The sequence below is a fragment of the Hippopotamus amphibius genome, chromosome 17 (assembly GCF_030028045.1).
Source record: "Hippopotamus amphibius kiboko isolate mHipAmp2 chromosome 17, mHipAmp2.hap2, whole genome shotgun sequence".
Classification (NCBI taxonomy): Eukaryota; Metazoa; Chordata; class Mammalia; order Artiodactyla; family Hippopotamidae; genus Hippopotamus; species Hippopotamus amphibius.
Window position 1 is genome coordinate 25,866,504 of NC_080202.1, and position 22,285 is coordinate 25,888,788.

Sequence of the window (22,285 nt, forward strand, 5' to 3'; positions counted from 1 at the left end):
GGAACGTCAAGCATTCACATTCCATGTCCATATGCATCACAGATGTGGCCAGCTGTGAGCAAACCAGGTTCATTTCTTCTTTTCAGCCATCTTCATCAGTCAACGCTCTTAAGTATTGATTTAAGGATCAAAGGAGACCAAGCAGTAGCAAGGGTTTTAGAATTAGTTTCCTTCTAATGCCACTTTTACTATAAATGGATACAAAGAAAGTAATCCACCAATGGAAAACCGTGAAAAACTGGTGATACCTGTAACAGCTTTATAGTTGTAAATTGTTTATATGACTTTATCATTGAAATACATGTCATTTGCTTTGAAATAAGGCAGTAGCTTAAAGAAATGATGACTCACCAATCTACAGCATCTAAAAACATCCTGTATCATCAAGATTGATAAGCAGTCGATTCTGTCTGTGGCCTACCCTGAATAGTATAGACTAGGTACCGTAATGTTTTGCCTTCAGCAGATAAAGAACAAATGTATGTGACAAGTGCCAATATACCATTTCCCCTGTTCAAGTGAATAGAATTAGACCCCCTATATTCTACCTTCCCCTGACCTGAACTTCAGTTTTTGGAAAATTAGGCGTGTCTACATGTTGAAATAAGTACAACTCTTTGTTTTACAAGAATATAAGAGCAGAGACTAATTCAGAAGCCTGTACCTAATATTTATGAATCATATGGAAATACTTGCAGAGGTACCATTTTCAGTAACTTTTCAGAACTTATTTTTAAATCAATTTTCAGGACCCTAAGATTAAAGTTTAAAAAACAAAAACAAAACAAAAAGAGAACATGAACAGCTATAGCTGTCTATATGCTGCTAATTCTAGCAGCCAGAGAGGAATTCCAACAAATGTCAAACAGGTTGTCTCTGGGCTAGAGATGAGGCAAAGGGCCTTGTTGTTTGTTGTTGGCTGTCTTGGAGGAATCCATCCATGGCTCTCCCATTTAATGGGCCTCTGGTCTTACCTATCAAAGAATCCCCTTTCCCCCAGGAAAAGACTAGTAATAAATACTTAAGTATAGTGTATTATCTAATACCCTTTATTATCATCCCAGAAAGCCTCAGTAAATATAAATGTGAACTGCTTAGTGGAGTAAGTAGTGCCTGTCACTGGTGACTCAGTACTGATTTACTGAATGAGAAATACCTTGAACTTGACCTCTACTTGCTGCTCCCCAATCTCAGAAACCTATGACATTGATTAAGTCCCACTGGTGACTAACTTAGTAACTAATTCAAATGGGGTCGGCAGAGGCTAACACATAAGGCTTATAACATAAGCTTACTCAGGCATCCTAAAGCCTTTATCTGGGCCAACATAAGTTACCTGATTACCTATACAAACTCTACCCCACAGCCTAGATCTGGAAAAATCAGAAACAATCAGGGGAAAAAAAAAATTGAGATCAGCACCCACAACACACTGCATGCCATTCCTTCTGCAGCTATTCCTAGCCAGCACGTGTGCAAGACTTTATTTGTCAGCTCGTTTCGCTTTTCCTTCATCCTCTACTTTCTTAATGGCTGCTTGGATAGCCTCTTGGTCGCCCAGGAACTGGTGAGGCCCAATGGCATGCAGGTTCTCATCCAGTTCCAGGAGAATGGGGACTCCGGTAGGAAGAGTAATGTTGATAATGTCTTCATCTGAGATACCTTCAAGATGTTTCAGGAGTGCCCGGCTGCTATTTCCATGAGCAGATATCAAGATGGTTTTACCACTCAATACTTCCGGGGCAATCCTTTCATTCCAATAGGGAAGGAGTCTCTCCAGAACATCCTTTAAGCTCTCGGGTCGTGGCAGCTGATCCAAAGGCACGTCGCACACTTTATACCTCTGGTCATTGTAGATTTCGTGGTAGTAAGGATGGGACTCATCGATGGGCGGTGGGGTCACATTGTAGCTCCTTCTTCACAGCCTCACTTGTTCCTCACCATGATTCAAAGCCATCTGCTCCCTGTTGAGACCAATCAAGGCTCCATAGTGATGCTCATTGAGATGCCAGGAGCTTTCCGTGGGAACCCACTCCTGCCCCAGCTCTTCCGGGATCACCCAGGCTGTGTGGATGGACCGGTTCAGGATGGATGTGAACACAAGATCAAATGCAAAGTTTAGTGCTTTGAGTTGCCTCCCACAGTTCCGAGCTTCCTCCATTCCTTCACTGTTAAGTTTCTGATCCACCCAGCTACAAAAACGGTTCTCTTTATTCCAAGCACCCTCTCCATATCTTAACATAACTAGTTTGTACTTGGACATACTGATGGCTGAGCTTCCCTGATGCTTTCCAGTGGCACAGTGTTCAGTGACAGCAGTGCATCTGCAAAAAGGCCACCAGCAGCAGCCACTCCTCAGAACCACAAAGCAGCCAGTGCCACCAAGGACGCCAAAGCAATTTTTAAAAATAAAAAATCGGAGGAGACTTTACCAGATTTCAAGACTTACCATAAAGCTATTGTAATCAAAATAGTTTGGTATTGGTGAAAAGAGAGATATATAGTTAAATGAAACAAAATAGTCCAGAAATAGATCCGCACATATGTGGTCAGTTGATTTTCAACAGAGGTGCTGAGGCAATGCAATGGAGAAACGAAAATGTTTTCAACAAAAAATAACATTGACCCATAACTCACAGGATACATAAAAATTAACTAAAAAAGAAATTTAAAAAAGAAAAAAAAACTAAAAATGAATCACATACCTAAATATAAAACCTAAAAGTATAAAACCCTTTGAAAAAAAATGAGACAAGCTTTGCTACTTTGGGCAAAGATTTCTTAGAACACAAAAATTATAATCAATAAAGAAAAAATTGATAAATTGGATTTCATCAAAACATAAAACTTTTGCTCTTTGAATGATATCATTCAGAAAATGAAAAGGCAAGCCAGAGGCTAGGAGAAAATATTGACAACATGTATATCAAAACAAAGACATATCTAGAATATAAAAAGAACTCTTACAATGCGATTCAGAAATGGGGGGACAAAAAAAATGGGGGGACAACAATATGAACAGAAATTTCACAAAAGAAGATATACAAATGGCCAGTAAGCACATGAATAGATGTTTAATCATCAGAGAAGTCAGGTTAAAATTACAATGCGATATCACTACGCACCAATTAGGATGGCTAAATTTTTTTTTTAATTTTATTTATTTATTATTTTTTGGGGGTTACACCAAGTTCAATCATCTGTTTTTATACACATATCCCCATATTCCCTCCCTCCCTCGACTCCCCCCCCACCCTCCCCCGAGTCCCCCCCATCCTCCCCCTCAGAGTCCTCTAAGGCATCTTCCATCCTCGAGTTGAACTCCCTTTGTTATACAACAACTTCCCACTGGCTGTCTGTTTTACAGTTGGTAGTATATATACGTCTGTGCTACTCTCTCGCTTCGTCTCATCTTCCCCTTCACCCCCCGCCCCTAGCAAACCTCGAGTTCTCCAGTCCATTCTCTGTATCTGCGTCCTTATTCTTGTCACTGTGTTCATCAGTACCATTTTTAGATTCCGTATATGTGAGTTAGCATACAATATTTGTCTTTCTCTTTCTGACTTACTTCACTCTGTATGACAGACTCTAGGTTTATCCACCTCATGACATATAGCTCCATCTCATCCCTTTTTATAGCTGAGTAATATTCCATTGTATATATATGCCACATCTTCTTTATCCATTCATTTGTTGATGGGCATTTTGGTTGCTTCCATGTCCTGGCTATTGTAAATAATGCTGCAGTAAACATTATGGTACATGTTTCTTTTGGGATTATGGTTTTCTCTGGGTATATGCCCAGGAGTGGGATTACTGGATCATATGGTAGTTCTATTTGTAGTTTTTTAAGGAACCTCCAAATTGTTTTCCATAGTGGCTGTACCAACTTACAGTCCCACCAACAGTGCAGGAGAGTTCCCTTTTCTCCACACCCTCTCCGACATTTGTTGTTTCCAGATTTTGTGATGATGGCCATTCTGATCAGTGTGAGGTGATCCCTCATTGTGGCTTTGACTTGCATTTCTCTGATGATGAGTGATGTTGAGCATCTTTTCATGTGTTTGTTGGCCATCTGTATGTCTTCTTTGGAGAAATGTCTATTTAGGTCTTCCGCCCATTTGTGGATTGGGTTATTTGCTTTTTTGGTCTTAAGCTGCATGAGCTGCTTGTATATTTTGGAGGTTAATCCTTTGTCCATTGTTTCATAGGCAACTATTTTTTCCCATTCTGAGGGTTGCCTTCTAGTCTTGTTTATGGTTTCTTTCGCTGTGCAAAAGCTTTTAAGTTTCATGAGGTCCCATTTGTTTATTCTTGATTTTATTTCCATGATTCTAGGAGGTGGGTCAAAAAGGATCTTGCTTTGATGTATGTCATAGAGTGTTCTGCCTGTGTTTTCCTCTAGGAGTTTTATAGTGTCTGGCCTTACATGTAGGTCTTTAATCCATTTGGAGTTTATTTTTGTGTATGGTGTTAGGAATTGTTCTAATTTCATTCTTTTACATGTTGCTGTCCAATTTTCCCAGCACCACTTATTGGAGAGTGTCTTTTTTCCATTGTATATTCGTGCCTCCTTTGTCAAAGATAAGGTGCCCATATGTGTTTGGGCTTACCTCTGAGTTCTCTATTCTATTCCATTGATCTTCCTGTCTATTTTTGTGCCAGTACCATACTGTCTTGATCACTATGGCCTTGCAGTATAGTTTGAAGTCAGGAAGCCTGTTTCCACCAACTCCGTTTTTCCTTCCCAAGATTGCTTTGGCTATTCGGGGTCTTTTGCGTTTCCATACAAATTGTAAGATTTCTTGCTCTAGTTCTGTGAAAAATGCCATTGGTAATTTGATCGGGATTGCATTCAATCTGTAAATTGCTTTGGGTAGTACAGTCATTTTCACGATGTTGATTCTTCCAATCCAGGAACATGGTATGTCCCTGCATCTGTTTATGTCGTCTTTGCTTTCTTTCATCAGTGTCTTAAAGTTTTCTGCATACAGATCTTTTGCCTCCTTAGGCAGGTTTATTCCTAGATATTTTATTCTTTTTGTTGCAGTGGTGAATGGGAGAGTTTCCTTAATTTCTCTTTCTGCTCTTCCATTGTTAGTGTATAGGAATGCAAGAGATTTCTGTGCATTAATTTTGTATCCTGCTACTTTACTAAACTCATCAATTAGTGCTAGCAGTTTTCTGGTAGAGTCTTTAGGGTTTTCTATATATAATATCATGTCATCTGCAAAGAGTGACACTTTTACTTCTTTTCCAATTTGTATTCCTTTTATTTCTTTTTCTTCTCTGATTGCTGTGGCTAAAACTTCCAAAACTATGTTGAATAATAGTGGTGAGAGTGGACACCCTTGTCTTGTTCCTGTTCTTAGAGGGAATTCTTTCAGTTTTTCCTCATTGAGAACGATGTTGGCTTTTGGTTGAGGTAATTTCCTTCTATGCCCGTTTTCTGGAGAGCTTTTATCATAAATGGATGTTGAACTTTGTGAAAAGCCTTTTCTGCATCTATTGAGATGATCATATGGTTTTTATCCTTCAATTTGTTGATATGATGTATCACGTTGATTGATTTACGTATATTGAAGAATCCTTGCATCCCAGGGATAAACCCCACTTCATCATGGTGTATGATTTTTTTAATGTGCTGTTGGATTCTGTTAGCTAGTATTTTGTTGAGGATTTTTGCATCTATGTTCATCAGTGATGTTGGTCTGTAATTTTCTTTTTTTGTGATGTGTTTTTCTGGTTTTGGTATCAGGGTGATGGTGGCCTCGTAGAATGAGTTTGGGAGTGTTCTGCCTTCTGCAATATTTTGGAAGAGTTTGAGCAGGATAGGTGTTAGCTCTTCTCTAAATGTTTGATAGAATTCGCCTGTGAATCCATCTGGTCCTGGGCTTTTGTGTGTTGGGAGATTTTTAATCACTGCCTCAATTTCCGTACTTGTGATTGGTCTGTTCAAAGTTTCTATTTCTTCCTGGTTCAGTCTTGGAAGATTGTATTTTTCTAAGAATGTATCCATTTCTCCCAGGTTATCCAATTTATTGGCATATAGTTGCTTGTAGTAGTCTCTCATGATGTTTTGTATTTCTGAGGTGTCCGTTGTTACTTCTCCTTTTTCATTTCTAATTCTGTTGATTTGCATCTTCTCCCTTTTTTTCTTGATGAGTCTGGCTAATGGTTTATCAATTTTGTTAATCTTCTTAAAGAACCAGCTTTTAGTTTTATTAATTTTTGCTATTTCTTCCTTCCTTTCTTTTTCATTTATTTCTGCTCTGATCTTTATGATTTCTTTCCTTCTGCTCACTTTGGGGTTTCTTTGTTCTTCTTTTTCTAATTGTTTTAGGTGTAAGGTTAGGTTGTTTATTCGATAATTTTCTTGTTTCTTAAGGTAGGACTGTCTTGCTATAAACTTCCCTCTTAGAACTGCTTTTGCTGCGTCCCATAGGTTTTGGGTTGTTGTGTTTTCATTGTTGTTTGCTTCTAGATATTTTTTGATTTCCTCTTTGATTTCTTTAGTGATTTCTTGGTTGTTTAGGAGTGAATTGTTTAGCCTCCATGTGTTTGTATTTTTTGCAGTTTTTTTCGTGTAATTGATATCTAGTCTCGTGGCGTTGTGATCTGAGAAGATGCTTGATGTGATTTCAATTTTCTTGAATTTGCCGAGATTTGATTTGTGACCCAAGATGTGATCTATCCTGGAAAATGTTCCGTGTGCACTTGAGAAGAAAGTGTATTCTATTGTTTTTGGATGGAATGTCCTATAAATATCAATTAAGTCGAGATGGTCTAATGTGTCATTTAAAGCTTGTGTGTCTTTATTTATTTTCTGTTTGGATGATCTGTCCATGGATGTAAGTGGGGTGTTCAAGTCTCCCACTATTATTGTGTTACTGTCGATGTCCCCTTTTATGGCTGTAAGCATTTGCCTTATGTACTGAGGTGCTCCTATGTTGGGGGCATAGATATTTACCATTGTGATATGTTCTTCTTGGATGGATCCCTTGATCATTATGTAGTGCCCTTCCTTGTCTCTTTTAATAGTCTTTACTTTAAGGTCTAATTTGTCTGATATGAGTATTGCTACTCCAGCTTTCTTTTGACTTCCATTTGCATGGAATATCTTTTTCCATCCCTTTACTTTCAGTCTATATGTATCCCTTGGTCTGAAGTGGGTTTCTTGTAGGCAGCGTATAGAAGGGTCTTGTTTTTGTATCCATTCAGCCAGTCTGTATCTTTTGGTTGCAGCATTTAATCCATTTACATTTAAGGTGATTATTGACATGTGTGTTCCAATTATCATTTTCTTAATTGTTTTGGGTTTGTATTTGTAGGTGTTTTCCTTTTCTTATGTGTCCTACTTAGAGAAGTTCCTTTAGCACTTGTTGTAAGGCTGGTTTGGTGGTGCTGAATTCTCTTAACTTTTGCTTGTCTGGAAAGCTTCTGATTTCTCCCTCAAATCTGAATGAGATCCTTGCTGGCTAGAGTATTCTTGGCTGTAGCTTTCTCTCTTTCAGGACTTTCAGTATATCCTGCCATTCCCTTCTGGGCTGCAGAGTTTCTGTAGAAAGGTCAGCTGTTATCCTGATGGGTTTTCCCTTATATGTTATTTGTTGCTTTTCTCTTGCTGCTTTTAATATTTTTTCTTTGTGTTTAATTAACGTTAGTTTGATTAATATGCGCCTTGGTGTATTTCTCTTTGGGTTTATTCTGTATGGGACTCTCTGTGCTTCTTGGACTTGGTTAATTATTTCCTTTCCCATGTTGGGGAAGTTTTCCACTATAACCTCTTCAAATATTTTCTCAGACCCTTTCTTGTTTTCTTCTTCTTCTGGGATGCCTATAATTCGAATGTTGGTTCGTTTAATGTTATCACTGAGGTCTCTGAGACTGTCTTCTATTCTTTTTTCTTTTTCCTGCTCTGTGGCATTTATTTCCCCCATTCTATCTTCCAGCTCACTTATTCGTTCTTCTGCCTCGGTCATTCTGCTGGTTATAGCATCTAGAGTATTTTCAATTTCAGTTATTTTGTTATCCATTGCTGTTTGTTTTTCTGAGTTCTTATGAACTGTTTCTTGTACTTTCTCTATTTTGTTATCGAGATTTTGTATCATTTTTACTATCATTACTCTGAATTCTTTTTCAGGCATTTTTCCTATTTCCTCCTCATTTATTTGGTCTTGTGGGTTTTTTTCCTGCTCCTTTGCCTGCATGGTGTTTCTTTGTTTCCTCATGGTTGTCCAAACTTTTGGGGTTGCTTGTCCTGGCGATACAGGTGTTTATAGAAGACCGTCCAAGCCTCAGACTAATGTCCAAGTGTTGGGTTAAACAAATATTAAGTCTGGGAAGCCTCAGAGAGAAAGCTGCCCTCTGCACACCAGACTAGGTGCCCAGCCAGAGCACTGCAGTCTCTGAAGGGAATTGCCGTCAAGGACTCTAAAATTTTTAAAAAAGGGAAAAACCATGACCAGGTGTTAATAAGGTACTGGAACTCTCATACACTGTCAGTGGAAATTAAAAATAGTATAACCACTTTTGGAAACAGTTTAGCAGTTTCTTAAAAATTAAGTTAAACATATACCCATTACCCAGTCTAGCCATGTCTACAGAAAGGCTGTTACACAAATGTACGTGGTGGGCTTATTTGTAATTGTTAAACAAACAGCCCTAGAAACAACTACAGATGTCCATTAAAAAGTGAATGGTAGGGCTTCCTAGGTGGCACAGTGGTTGAGAATCTGCCTGCCAATGCAGGGGACATGGGTTCGATCCCTGCTCCAGGAAGATCACACATGCCGCGGAGCAACTAAGCCTGTGTGCCACGACTATTGAGCCTGCGCTTTAGAGCCTGTGAGCCACAATGATTGAGCCCATGTGCTGCAGCTACTGAAGCCCATGCACCTAGAGCCCGTGCTCCTTGACAAGAGAAGCCACGGCAACGAGGAGCCTGCGCACCACAATGAAGAGTAACCCCCACTCACCACAGCTAAAGAAAGCTCGCCCATAGCACAAAAAGATCCAACACAGCCAATAATATAAATTAATTAATTAATTAATTAATTAAAAAAGTGAATGGTTATCAAGTTGTACACTTTAAATATGTGCAGTTTATTGTATGTCAAAAAAAAGTGAATGGTTAGACAAATTACAGTATATCCATGCACTAGAATACTATTCAGCAATAAAAAGGAACACATTATTGATAGACACAAATTGTTATGTTGAAGTGGTACTTGGGGAATATGCATTTCTTTGGAGCAATCCAGTTTTTGTTGCCTACTTCTGCTGGTGTAGACCTAAAGGGTCTGAGGATTACTTTAGAGGGTGAACAATCACACATCTTAACAGGCCAGGCTTGTTATTTCTCTGGCCTTGTAATTCTTTCAAAAGAACTTGGTAGACTTTTGTTTCCCTTCAGTCATTCCAAACGGGAGTTAGAGATCTCATTTAGGTAGCTTTTCAGCCTGAAAAGCCTGGTATTTGATTTGTTGTTTGTACTTTGCCATCTTCTTCCCTCAACCTAATGGCACCTATTTTGAGATCATCTGAAAAAGAGGGTTTGACTGGGAAGATAACACCCTTAATCTCATCTTTGCCATAGTCTATCAAGGTACTTGAGAAAAGTTGAGGCTCTCTTTAGAGGTACCTCTTACTATTGTTTCAAGTTGGGACAGTAAAGCACTTGGATACACACCTCAAATCACTGAATGCTAGTCAGTTGGTTACCAACCACAGGCAGAAGAATATTCCCCTCCATCTCTGCTTGCACACTGGCTACCTCTAGCCTGAGTTCATCTCTTATTTTAGGGCTTTACTAAATGTGTCAAGAAAAGAGCCTACATATTGTGAATTTTGTCAGCCTTTCCCGCTGTGGTTACATGCTCACTTGGCATGGTCTGCTTTCCAGGTATCAGAGGCAATGATTTTACCGAATGTTTTGACATAGATTTCAAAGATCACCAACATTCTAGCCTGCTGTGCCTTAACCACCTGGTGTCTGACTGCTAAGCCAACACCACATATTTTAATTTGAATTACAGCAGCACCTCACTTATAGAGTCCAAATTCCATATTAGCCCACATATAAGTTAGGCTACCGTAAAAAAACAAAACAAAAAAACCAGTGTCTTAAACAATTTAGAAGTTTATTTTTTCCTCACGATACAGATTGAGAGTAAGCTGTCCAGAGCTGAGGTGTCAGTTTCACTTCTCTCTGCTAGCCCTCAGGTGTTCCATGGCTAAAGATGGCTCCACTGCAGCCTCATGTCAGCCAGCAGGCTGCTATAAATATCCCTTCCTTTTATGAGCATAATCATTGCTTATGCTCACATCAGTTTGACTAGAACTTAGTCACATGGTCGAACAGGCTGCAGGGGAGCTTGGAAATAAGGTCTGTAGCTGTGTCCATTTGCCTGTTTAAACAATAAATACCATGATTTAAAAGAAGAATAAATATTAGGAGACACCTAGAAGTGTCTGTTACATGGACTAAGAGAAAATATTTACAACACAAAATATAAAGCATTGTATTCATAATACATAAAAGCTTCTACAAATCATTAAGAAAAAAGCAGTCCAATAAAAAGAAATAAAATGATATTAATGTGTAGTTCAGTTGAAGAAATACAAATGATCAATAAGTGTATAGAAAGATGTTGACCACTCAGAGAAATCAGTAATCAGAGGAATGCAAGTTACAAATTAACCGAAAAAATTAATCTGATTGACAGAACTTAAATAATTGATAATATCCAAATTTGATAAAGGCATGGGGAAGAAGGAACCTCCTACACTCTGTAATTGGAATGTAAAATTTTAGAGCCTTTGGAGGGCAATTTGGCATGATCTGTAAATATCTAAAGGGCTCATGTGCTTTGACTCAGGAATCCCACTGCCAGGAATCTCTCCTACAGAGTTCAGTATAACTGTGTGTTATTTATAATAGCAAACATTTGGAAAAAAGCATAAATAAATGCCTGACAGCGGAGTACTAGACAAACTATGATAAATTCATGTAATGAAATACTGCGCAACCATTTAACAGGATAAACGTAGCTTGATTTGTTGTTACTTGGAGAGACAGCAGGTGTTCATGATATGTTCAGTGAATGAAGCACGGTGCAGCAGTGTGTCTAGACCCTCTTTCTAGAACAAAAAAAAGGAAAAAGAAAGAAAAATATATACTGTAAAATTGTAGAAAAAAGTCTGGAAGTAAATAAACTGATACCTGTAACAGTGGTTATCTCTGGGAAGGAGAATTGGAGGTGTAGAGAGGTATTTTTTTTACTCCTTAATTTGTGTATAAGTATACACAATGATGGGATTATGGGAAAATCTCCCTTTTTGTGTTTTTCAAGGTTTTTAAAATTGAAAAAAATTTAAAATAGTTTAAATACTATAAAGAGTTTCTATAGTATGATTATAAAAGCCTCAAAAGAATAGGAATGAGCAATTTAAAGACTGTTTTGAAAAAAATTTATATTCCAGATATTAACCTGACTTTTTTTCATACATATATTTTTTAAAATTTTGTTTGCTTGTTTGTTTGTTTATTTATTTATTTATTTTTGGCTATGTTGGGTCTTCGTTGCTGCACGCGGGCTTTCTCTAGCTGTGGCGACCAGGGGCTACTCTTCATTGTGGTGCTGAGGCTTCTCATTGCCTTGGCTTCTCTTGTTGTGGAGCGTGGGCTCTAGGTGCTAGGGCTTCAGTAGCTGTGGCTCTAGAGCGCAGGCTTAATAGTTGTGGCATGTTGCTCTGGGGCATGTGAGATCTTCCCAGACCAGAAATCGAACCCATGTCCCCTACGTTGGTAGGCAGATTCTTAACCACTGCACCACCAGGGAAGTCCCTAACCTGACTTTTGAGATTTAGGTATAATTGACTCAAGCTAACCTTATCCCACACCAAAAATGCTTTTCCAAGATTTCTGAGAATTTCTAGGGCTTACAGTGGCTTTTATTTTTGAGTTTCTGCTTTTGCTTAATTCTAGATTCATCCATTTCTCACCTTCTGAAGGTGTTCTCTCCTGTCTGCTGCCTGCCAGACCAGTTGTAGAGCTCAACCCCCTTACTTTGATTTCTCCCCTCCACCAGCATTTACATTAGGTATTTGTATGTGCACACTGTTCTGAAGATTTGGTGAGGTAGAAAGGGTTTGCATTTAAAATATTGCAAATAATTTAAAATAGAATATTAGCCATTCTCCTTTTTAAAAGGCTTCCAGTCACTTTACCACTTTCTCACCTTTCCTTGTCACTAGTCATTGTGGGCTCCTGCCATGTTGTCCTTTTCCCTTGTACTAGCACCATACCGTCCTCTTCTCTGATATCTTTTTTTTTTTTTCCTGTTCTTTCACCAGGCCCTGAATTCTGTGTCTTAGGCAGAGAAGGTTAGGAATCTCTTCTATTTCCTAATGAGGCCTTGAGACCTCATCTTGCCCAACCAAAACAACCTGTCAAGATATATTCCTCCTTCCTCAACAGTTACCTCCCCAAGAGGAACCCTGGTGCCTGCTGTTAAAATTATTTCCTCCCTTTCGTTACATACTGTTGTTGTAAGTGTAACTGATAAAGTAAGTTAGCACATTATCTTTTTTAACTCTTCCTTTTTTTTTTCTAATAAAGCTGTATCCTTTGGTCGTGGTGTTGATAGGTGAGTCTTAATTGACCTTGGCTTCCTGCTGTGAAACAGAGGAGTTGTGAAATGTTGGCATTATTATGACGTCTAATCACATTTTCATTTTCTTAGGGGTAAGGAGCAAATGACTTATGCTTAAACTAGAACCTCTTTGCTAAAATGAAAGTGTAAGGAGAAATACAATTCATGAAGTTGCAAATTATTCTTCCTTGATAGAACTTAGCCCAACAAACAGTTGGTCTATGAAACATGGCTACATATAAGGTCCTGTGGCATTAAAAGATTTTAACCAAAGTCAGTGTAAGATATATATACTGTCTATTAGAGGCTGTACAGCACAGTCAATAGGAAGAAAGCTTCTGGTATTAGAAAAAACTAAATTAAAATCTGGGTTCTGCTATTTACTTTATTGAGCCTCGCTTTCTTTATCTGTAAAATGAAGATAATAATAAAACATACGCTTATATAAAAAACATATAAGTGGCTTAGTATGGTACCTGGTACATAGTACATGGCAGCAACAGAATTTTAGCAAAATTATTATTTTCATAATACTTACTATTTTGATGTTTATTACTGTCAAATGCTTTTCAAATGACTGGTCTCACTTTAAATTGGGGTGAGGTCTTAGTGTTGCCAGCAGTCCTACAATATTTTCCTAGTCAGTACACTCCCCGTTTTCCAAAGCCACTCTATCATATCTTCTCTCTGCTCCACTTCCAACACAACTCCTCTCTGCATTCTCAGCTATGACCTTGTTTCTTATTTTACTGAGAAAATAGAAGCAGCTAGAAGAGAACTTTCATATCTTTCCACCAACAAATCTATCAGTCTACCACTTGTGTAACTCTACACTCTGCCTTTCTTCCTGTTATAATGGGAAAAGGCCAATCCTTCCATTTGTGTACAAAAATCCCCTTTAGTGTACTCACAGACTTAGCCCTGAACAGTTATCCCCTCCCTACTCTTCAATAATCACGTTTCATGTTAGGTGATTCCCATCAGCATACAAACATGCCATCATAGGTTCTATGTTAAAAGAAATTCCTCTCACCTTCCCTTCATTCATAGTTTCATCCAGCTACTACTCATTTTTTCTCTTCCCTTTAGAGAAAAGCTCCTTGAAAGCCTATTCATATCTCAACCAGGTTTTCCAATCAGGTTTCCATTCCTGCTACTCAACTGAAACTGCCCTTGTCAAGGTTTCCAATTACTGCCATGTTGCCAAATCCAGTGGTCTGTTCTCAGTCCCGTTTGCTGTACCTCAGCAGCATTTGAAGATTACCTTAACCTTCCTGAAGTACTTTCTTCACTTGGCTTCTGGAACATCATCCTTTCCTGGTTTTCCTTCAACCTCACTGGCCACCCCATAGTTTCTTTTACTGAATCATCTTTATCTTCCCTGACTTCTAAATATTGATGGGTCCCAGAGCTCAATTCTTGGACCTCTTTTCTTCTCTCTCTATTCAGTCCCTAGGTTATATCAACAAGTCTCATTGCTTTTATTGTCATTATAGTGATGACTCCTAAATTTATATCTTAAGTCTCAGTCTTCTCTGAACTCCAGGTGTGCATGTCTTTTCCCCTATGCTGCGTCTTTGTTTGAATGTCCAGTAGTGTTCCAAATACATTGTAACTCCACCCATTCCCCCGTTTTACTTATTTTAGGAAATAGTACTTCTCATTACCTCTAGTCAACCAAAAGTCTTACACTCTTCCTTGACTCTCTTCTCTCACATCCCACATCCAACCCATCAGCAAATTCTATCAGCTATATCTCAGTGTAGATCCAGAATCTGACAATTTCTCATCACCTTTACAAGCTATCACCATGGTCCAAGCCACTACCTCTCTTGCCTAGATCTTTCTGCTTCCACTGTGTGCCCCCTACATTTTTTTTTCCACACAGTAATCAGAGTGATACTTATAAATTATTTCCCTGTTTCAGTTTTTCCAGTGGTTTTCCATAACATTTACAGTAAAGTCTAAAAATCCTTACTATGATTTGGCTCCTGGCAACTGCTCTGACTTTATCTCCTACCACCTTCTCTCTCCCTCATCTACTCCAGCCATAGCAGCCTCTTCACTATTCTTTGAACATACCAAGCATGGTCCTGCCTTCACACTCGCTGTCCTCTCTGCCTGAAATGTTCACCCAGGTATTCACATGGCTTGCTCCTTTATTTCATTCAGTTCTCTACTCAAATGCAAGCTCATTATAGGAACTTTCCTGACCATACTGTCTGTTCCCCATGTCCTGCCCTCCCTCAGTCCCTATTCTTTATTTTTGTTGTTCTTCTGTAGTGTTCATCACCACTTGACATTTTAGATTTATTATTTTTCTCCCCCTCTAGAAGGTTAGTTCCATGAGGGCAAGGATTTTGTTTTGCTCATTGCTGTGTCTCCTGCACCTGGAGTATTACCTGTGGCACTCAATGTTTATACACTGTTATCTTACTCATGTGCTTTTTAAAAAAGATCCTTGGAAAAAAGCAATCTTTAAAAAAATTGTGGTAAAATACACATAATATAAAGTTTACCATCTTAACCGTTTTTAAGTGTATAGTTCAGTGGCATTAAGTACATACATTCACACTGTTCTGCAACCATCACCACCATCCATCTCCAGAACTCTTTTCATCTTGCAAAACTGCAACTCTGTACTCATTAAACAATTCCTATTCCTCTCCTCCCCCAGCCCCTGGAAAACCTATTTTACTTTCTGTCTCTATGAACGATTTTTAGTTAGCCACCAAAAGATCAGTTTTGAACATCTGGGGAATCAAATTCCCTCCATAGGTTGCTTTTATTTTTTATTTTTTTTATAAATTTATTTATTTTATTTATTGGCTGCGTTGGGTCTTCGTTGCTGCACACGGGCTTTCTCTAGTTGCTGCGAGTGGGGGCTACTCTTCATTGTGGTGCACAGGCTCCTCATTGTAGTGGCTTCTCTTGTTGTGGAGCACAGGCCCTAGGTGCGTGGGCTTCAGTAGTTGCGGCACATGGGCTCAATAGTTGTGGCTCACGGGCTCTAGAGCACAGTCTCATTAGTTGTGGTGCACGGGCTTAGTTGCTCCGTGGCATGTGGAATCTTCCCAGGGCTCGAACCCGTGTCCCCTGCATTGGCAGGCAGATTCTTTACCACTGCGCCACCTAGGAAGTCCCATAGGTTGCTTTTAATGCATACTTATTAACAACTATCCTGGGGTTGGTACAGTGCTAGGTACACGGGATACAAAAGTAGTGTCCTCTACAGTTCTGTTCTGCTGGAACTAAGAATTGCATATGTCTTACTAAAGATAACCATCCTATATCTCGTTATTATACTCTGACATTGAAAGCTGAGATATGTTTGGTTATGTTTCATTTATTTTTTTTATAGCCACTTTCTGCTTTCCCCTTCTTTTTGTCCTGTCATTTCAAACTGATAGAAAAGTATACATTTTTATGGGAAATTCACATAACGTAAAATTAACCACTTCAAAGTGAAAAGTTCCGTGACATTTAGGACATTCACAGTGTTGGTGCAACCTCTGTCTAGTTCCAGAACATTTGCATCACTCCAGAAGAAAGCCCCATATTCATTAAGCAGTTGTTTTTCATTCCATCCTCCCCCAAGCCCTTGGCAACTACCAATCTGTGTTCTGTCTCTGTGGATTTACCAATTCTGGATATTTTGTATAAATGAAATCATATAATATGTAACCTTTTGTGTCTGGTTTATTTCACTTGGGATAATGTTTTCAAGGTTCATCCACAAGGTAACATTTGTATCAGAACTTCATTCCTTCTTATGGCTAATTAGTATTACATTGTGTGTATATATGACTATTTTTTATCCATTTATCTGCTGATGGGCATTTGGGCTGTTTCTGCCTTTTGGCTATTGTGAATAGTGCTTCCATAAACATTGTACATGTATTTGAGTATCTGATATCAGTTCTTTTGGGGATATACCTACAAGTGGAATTGCTGGATCATATGGTAATTAATTCTATGTTTAACTATTAAGGAAGTGCCAAACTATTTTCCTTAATGGCTGAACCATTTTACATTCCCACCAGTAATGTACAAGAGTCCCCACCTCTCCACATTCTCCCTAGCACTTGTTGTTTCCCACTTTTTGTTATTACTATAGTCATCCTAAGTGGATATGAAGTGGTATCTATCTTACTGTGGTTTTGATTGCATTTCTCTCGTGACTAATGATGTTAAGCATCTTTTCATGTGCTTGTTGGCCATTTGTAGATCTTCTTTGGAGAAAAGATAATTTTTTGGACAACTATACAATAATATTTGATTTGACAGAATATTATCCTGTTTTGGTTAAATTTCTCTTGGTCAAAGCCCTAGTGTGTGCTATTAGAGCAGGAGTCGGTAAACTGTGGCCTATGGACCAAATCTAGCTCATTGCTTGTTTTTGTAATGGCCTGCAAGCTAAGCACATAGCTAAGCTAAGTAAATGTTTTTACATTTTAAATAGTTGGGGGGGAAATCAAAAGAAGAATATTTCATGACATATGAAAATGATTCAAATTTCAGTATGGATAAAGTTGAATTGGAACACACAGCCACATCCATACATGTACGTATTGTCTGTGGTTGCTTTCATACTGCATCAGCAGAGTTGAGTAGTTGCAGCAGAGGCCATCTGGCCCATAAAGCCTAAAGTGTTTACTATCTGGCTCTTTACAGAAAAAGTTTGCCTACTCTGTCTTATTTCATTCTGCTGCTATAACAAAAATACCACAGACTAGGTGGCTTATAAATAACAGAATTTTTTTTCTCACAGTTCTGGAGCCTGGGAAATCCAAGATCAGGGCGCAAACATATTCAGTGTCTTGTGAGAGCCTGTTCCTGGCTCATAGACTGCTGTCTTTTTGCTGTGTCCTCACATGGCAGAAGGGACAAAGGAGCTCTGTGGAGTCTCTTTTATAAGGACACTAATCTCATTCATAAGAGCTCCACCCTCAGGACCTAATCACCTCCCCAAAGTCCCACTTTCTAACACCATCACATTGGGGATTAGGTTTTAATACATGAATTTTGAGGAGATATAAACATTGTCTATTGCACTGTGTATTAGAAAGTCCTCATTCTTAGCTTCTAATTTTTTCACAGTCCTGATCATTGATGGCCAGAGAAGCCCTTAAGAATCAGGAGGGGTCCCTGGTTTGTTTGTGGGTTTCAGCACTAAAAAGAAAGAAAGAGAGAGAGAGAGAAAGAAAAGATACATGTGGGGAGGACTCAAAATGAACTACTATTCAGTTTAGTTCTTGTAGATGACTAAATATTTTTTATTTTGATAGATGCTAAATCCAAGTTTAAAGTATTAATGATAGGAACTAAATGTAAAACCTCTAAAGTATCACTTAAATTTCATGTGTCACTATCATTAGGAGTATCTCCCCCCCAAAAAGTTCCAATTCTTACATTATTTGTGGTAAAAATAAGAGAATTTCTTGAAATCACCTCTTTTGGCCTGCAATTCTGAAGTACTATGATTCCAGCATTAACAGTTGGTATGTCATTATGTTGCTCAATATCCCATTGAGCAGGGGCATCCTATATCCCAGCACTTATCAGTGCCCTTCTGTAACTGATTAGTTTTGAAAATGTGTCTTCCCTAGGGCATCTTCTCACACTTTAAGCTTTCTTTGAATTTTTTTTTTCAAGTAGGACTTCAAGTTCATTACATATCCAGATTGTACTGATTTCAGTAGACGTGCATTTTGTTAGAGGAGGTTGTTAATCACAGTCATTGCCATGCTGTGTGCAGGCCTTTTAAGAAAATACCTTTCAGATAAAAAAACATCAAGAGGTACAGAAAATTAGACTCAATAAAGCGCCTCTAATTTCTACAATGATATTATCCTAAACCGGATACACCCAGTTATTGGTCTTGTTGTGGAAGCTACACTCTCTTATGTTCTGATGGATTGTAGTTAAGGGAAACAATACTGAAGAGCAAAGCTCAATCCATTCCTGAAGAGAGGACTTCTCATTTTGTAGCTATTGGATTATGGATGAGATTTCATTAAGATAATAGCCTCCAAACCCTAGAGAGTGCCCTTAGTAGGAATTAACGTTCCCAGGGAATTCCCTGGCAGTCCAGTGGTTAGGACTCCGTGCCCTCATTGCCAAGGGCCCGGCTTCCATCCCTGGTCAAGCAGCTAAAATCCCACAAGCTGCACAGTGCAGCAAAAAAACAAAACAAATAAACAAAAAAACGAGTAAATACAATGCTTCTGTCCCTGGAGGCTTTTCAAGCTCTCAAATCAACTCAACTGCTGTGATTCTCAAACAGTTATCTTCTCTGATGAGTGTACAAGGTTCTCTTCTGAATGAAGTCCTATAAACTTCCAGTAGCATCAGGCTAGCCTCTTGTCTTTTTTCATTTTTATTGGTTCCTCTACTCTAGTTACTTGATTGGCAGCTTTGTTAATGAAGGAAGCTCATTTTAATAAAATTATCGTGTTTAGAGGCTTGTTATTAGAAGCTGTGTGCCAAATGCTTTTTAAATTTTTTAAAAATATTTACTTATTTATTTGGCTGTGCCTGGTCTTGAGGCACACAGGATCTTCCTTGTTGCATGCGCGATCTTTTGTTGTGGCGCGTGGGCTCTTTGTTGCGGCACTCAGGCTCTAGTTGTGGCGGCACTCAGGCTCTAGTAGTGGCGTGTGGCCTTCTCTCTAGTTGTGGCTCACAGACTCAGTAGTTGTGGCATGTGGGCTTAGTTGCGCCGCAGTATGTGAGATCTTAGTTCCCTGACTAGGGATTGAAGCCATGTCCCTGCATTAGAAGGCGGATTCTTAACCACTGGATCACTAGGGAAGTCGCAGCATGCAGGATCTTTAATTTTGGCATGGAGGATCTAGTTCCCTGACCAGGGGCTGAACCCCAGCCCCTGCATTGAGAGCACAGAGTCTTAACCACTGGACCACCAGGGAAGTCCCAACAAATGCTTTTTTAAAGCTCAATCATTAAGGCTACAAGGATTTGTTGCTCTCAGTACTTTACATCAGTGGTCCCCAGACTTTGGCATCAGGGACCAGTTTTGTGGAAGACAATTTTTCTGCGGCGGTGGGGGGCGGGGGCAGCGGCATTGGGCGTTGGGTTCAGTACAGGTGGTAATGTGAGCGATGGGGAGCGATGGGAAGTGGCAGATGAAGCTTCGCTCACTCGCCCGCCGCTCACCTCCTGCTGTGCGGCGGGCTTCCTAACAGGCCTGGGGCTGGTACCAGTGCACGGCCCGGGCTTGGGGACCCCTGCTTTACATAACTCATTCCGAGGCTATTATAGAGCCATACAGACTATAGTTACTTTAACCATTCCATCTGTGATGTGCTTTTGTCCATTATTTAAACCTATCAGTATGATAAAGTCTTAATTAAATAAATGACATTTGTTCACTGAAAAAAAGAGGATTTGTTGTTGTTCAGTCTACCTCCCCATAAGAGATCTGCAGTTGCTTTATAGCCTTTACCTTTGTCATCAAGAATTCCTACTCTCCTTTCCAAGTAGGGTTGTGGTTGGGTCTATTCATATTCCAAAATCTTATTTTAGTATTTTCTATTACCATATGGCCTGTCCTTCTTATTCTGATAGGGAGTTGAAGTGTTTAGAGAATGATCATAAGTAGGTATTACTCATTCTGTATCCTTTGGTCCGGTCAACTTTAAAAATCCTGATGCCTAGGTTGCACTCTATAGCAATTAAATCAGAATGTATGGGGGTAGAAGCCCTAGATCTCAGTATTTTTTGAAGGATCCCCAGGTGATTCCAATGTGCAGCAAGATTTAGAAACCATTGGCTTTACTTACTAGTCATATAGTAGAGAAGTTCTTTCAGTCATCTCTTTACTCCTCAGGATTAATTAGATGACCTTACAATAATGCATTTTAGTTACTTGAAAAAAGATATTATATAGATTAAGATATTACTGTAATAATTTTCACTGTTATTTAGACTGTAAAGAAGCCATTTTTGTGGTAAAATATACATAACATGAAATTTACCTTTTTAACCATTTTTCAGTGTACAATTCAGTGGCATTAAGTACATTCACATTACATACTACCATCACCACCATCCATCTCCAGAACCTTTTTCATCTTCCCAAACTGAAACTGCGTATCCATTACAGCCTTCCCTGCAGCCGCTGGCAACCACCATTCTACTCTCTGTCTCTGTGAATTTGACTACCCTAGGTACCTCATATGAACAGAAGCATACAGTATTTGTCCTTTTGTGACTAACATTTTAATTAGTGTGATGTCTTCAGGGCTTATTCATGTTGTAGCATGTGTCAGAATTTCCTTCCTTTTTAAGGCTAAATAATATTCCATTGTACATATCTACCACATTTTGTTTTTCCATTCATGCATCAATGGACAGTTGGATTGCTTTCACCTTTTGGCTGTTGTAAATAATGCTGCCATGATCATGGATGTACGAGAAGCCAGTTTTAAGTGATAAACTGATGTCTGCTCTCGCTTTATAAGATGCCTCTATACATTGCTTATTCTTTTTTTTTTTTTAATTTACTTTTTTGGCCTGGTGGCACGACTTGCCAGATCTTAGTTCCTTGACCAGGGATCAAACCTGTGCTCCCTGCAGTGGAAATGTGGAGCCTTAACCACTGAAATTGCTTGTTCTTTATGGATAGGTTGTAGTGTTGTTCACCAGATGAGCTAGTACCTTCCCCTAGTGATTGGTCTTCCTTTTACAAAATACGGCAAAAATTAGGTACTGTTCCAAATGCCCTCTAGGTTTTCTCAAAGGTGGTGGTAGGATTATTTTATCGTATCAGCTCTCTTGCCCAGGCTGTTGATCAGTCCCTCAGAGGTGATGGTCTACAAATATAGAACAAAAGTCTCTGTATGTCCAGTAGGAAATAAAGGACTCATTCTATATAATTTAGTTTAACTCCAAAATGCTACTAGGACAAAATTGTAAGCTTAAAAATCAACCTAAAGGGACTTCCCTGGTGGCACAGTGGTTAAGAATCTGCCTGCCAATGCAGGGGACATGGGTTCGAACCCTGGTTTGGGAAGATCCCACATGCCTCGGAGCAACTAAGCCCGTGCGCCACAACTACTGAAGCCCTTGTGCCACAACTACTGAAGCCTGGGAGCCTAGAGCCTGTGGTCTGCAACAAGAGAAGCCATCGCAATGAGAAGCCCAAGCACCACAACAAAGAGTAGCCCCCACTAGCTGCAACTAGAGGATATCTGCATGCAGCAACAAAGACCCAATGCAGCCCCAAAAATAATAATAATAAATAAGTAAATAAATAAATAAATTTATTTTAAAAAGTCAACCTAAAAGGGCTCCCTGGTAATGTTGCTCTAGAAGTTGTAAACTAATTAGACTGAATCTAGAAGCCACAGTAGGATTCTTTTATTTCTGCCTGTATTATTCAGATAGGCCTATTTAACTCTATTCTGTACGTGGTCTTACCTTTTTACATTGCAGAACCTATTACCTAAGCTGAGAGCTTACTTTTTTACTTCTTTCCATTCTTAATGAACTGCTCTTTGTTTCTTGACCTCCTTGAAGGGTATACTTTATTTTTTACAGACAATCCAGATAGACATTTTTATAAGAGAATCAGCTGTGTTAGTCAATAAGTGGAAATTTTATGGAGA

General features: G+C 39.0%; 2 protein-coding genes across 2 annotated transcripts in view; one reads left to right on the forward strand and one right to left on the reverse strand.

Annotated features, from left to right (window-relative positions):
- HSF5 (heat shock transcription factor 5) overlaps positions 1-22,285 on the forward strand; it is a 46,536-nt gene that overhangs the window by 23,673 nt on the left and 578 nt on the right. The window lies entirely within an intron of this gene.
- LOC130840518 (bisphosphoglycerate mutase-like) lies at positions 1,484-2,383 on the reverse strand. Its single transcript, XM_057716118.1, is given in 1 exon segment — positions 1,484-2,383. A coding segment is annotated over 1 exon segment (780 nt). The 5' UTR covers positions 2,264-2,383.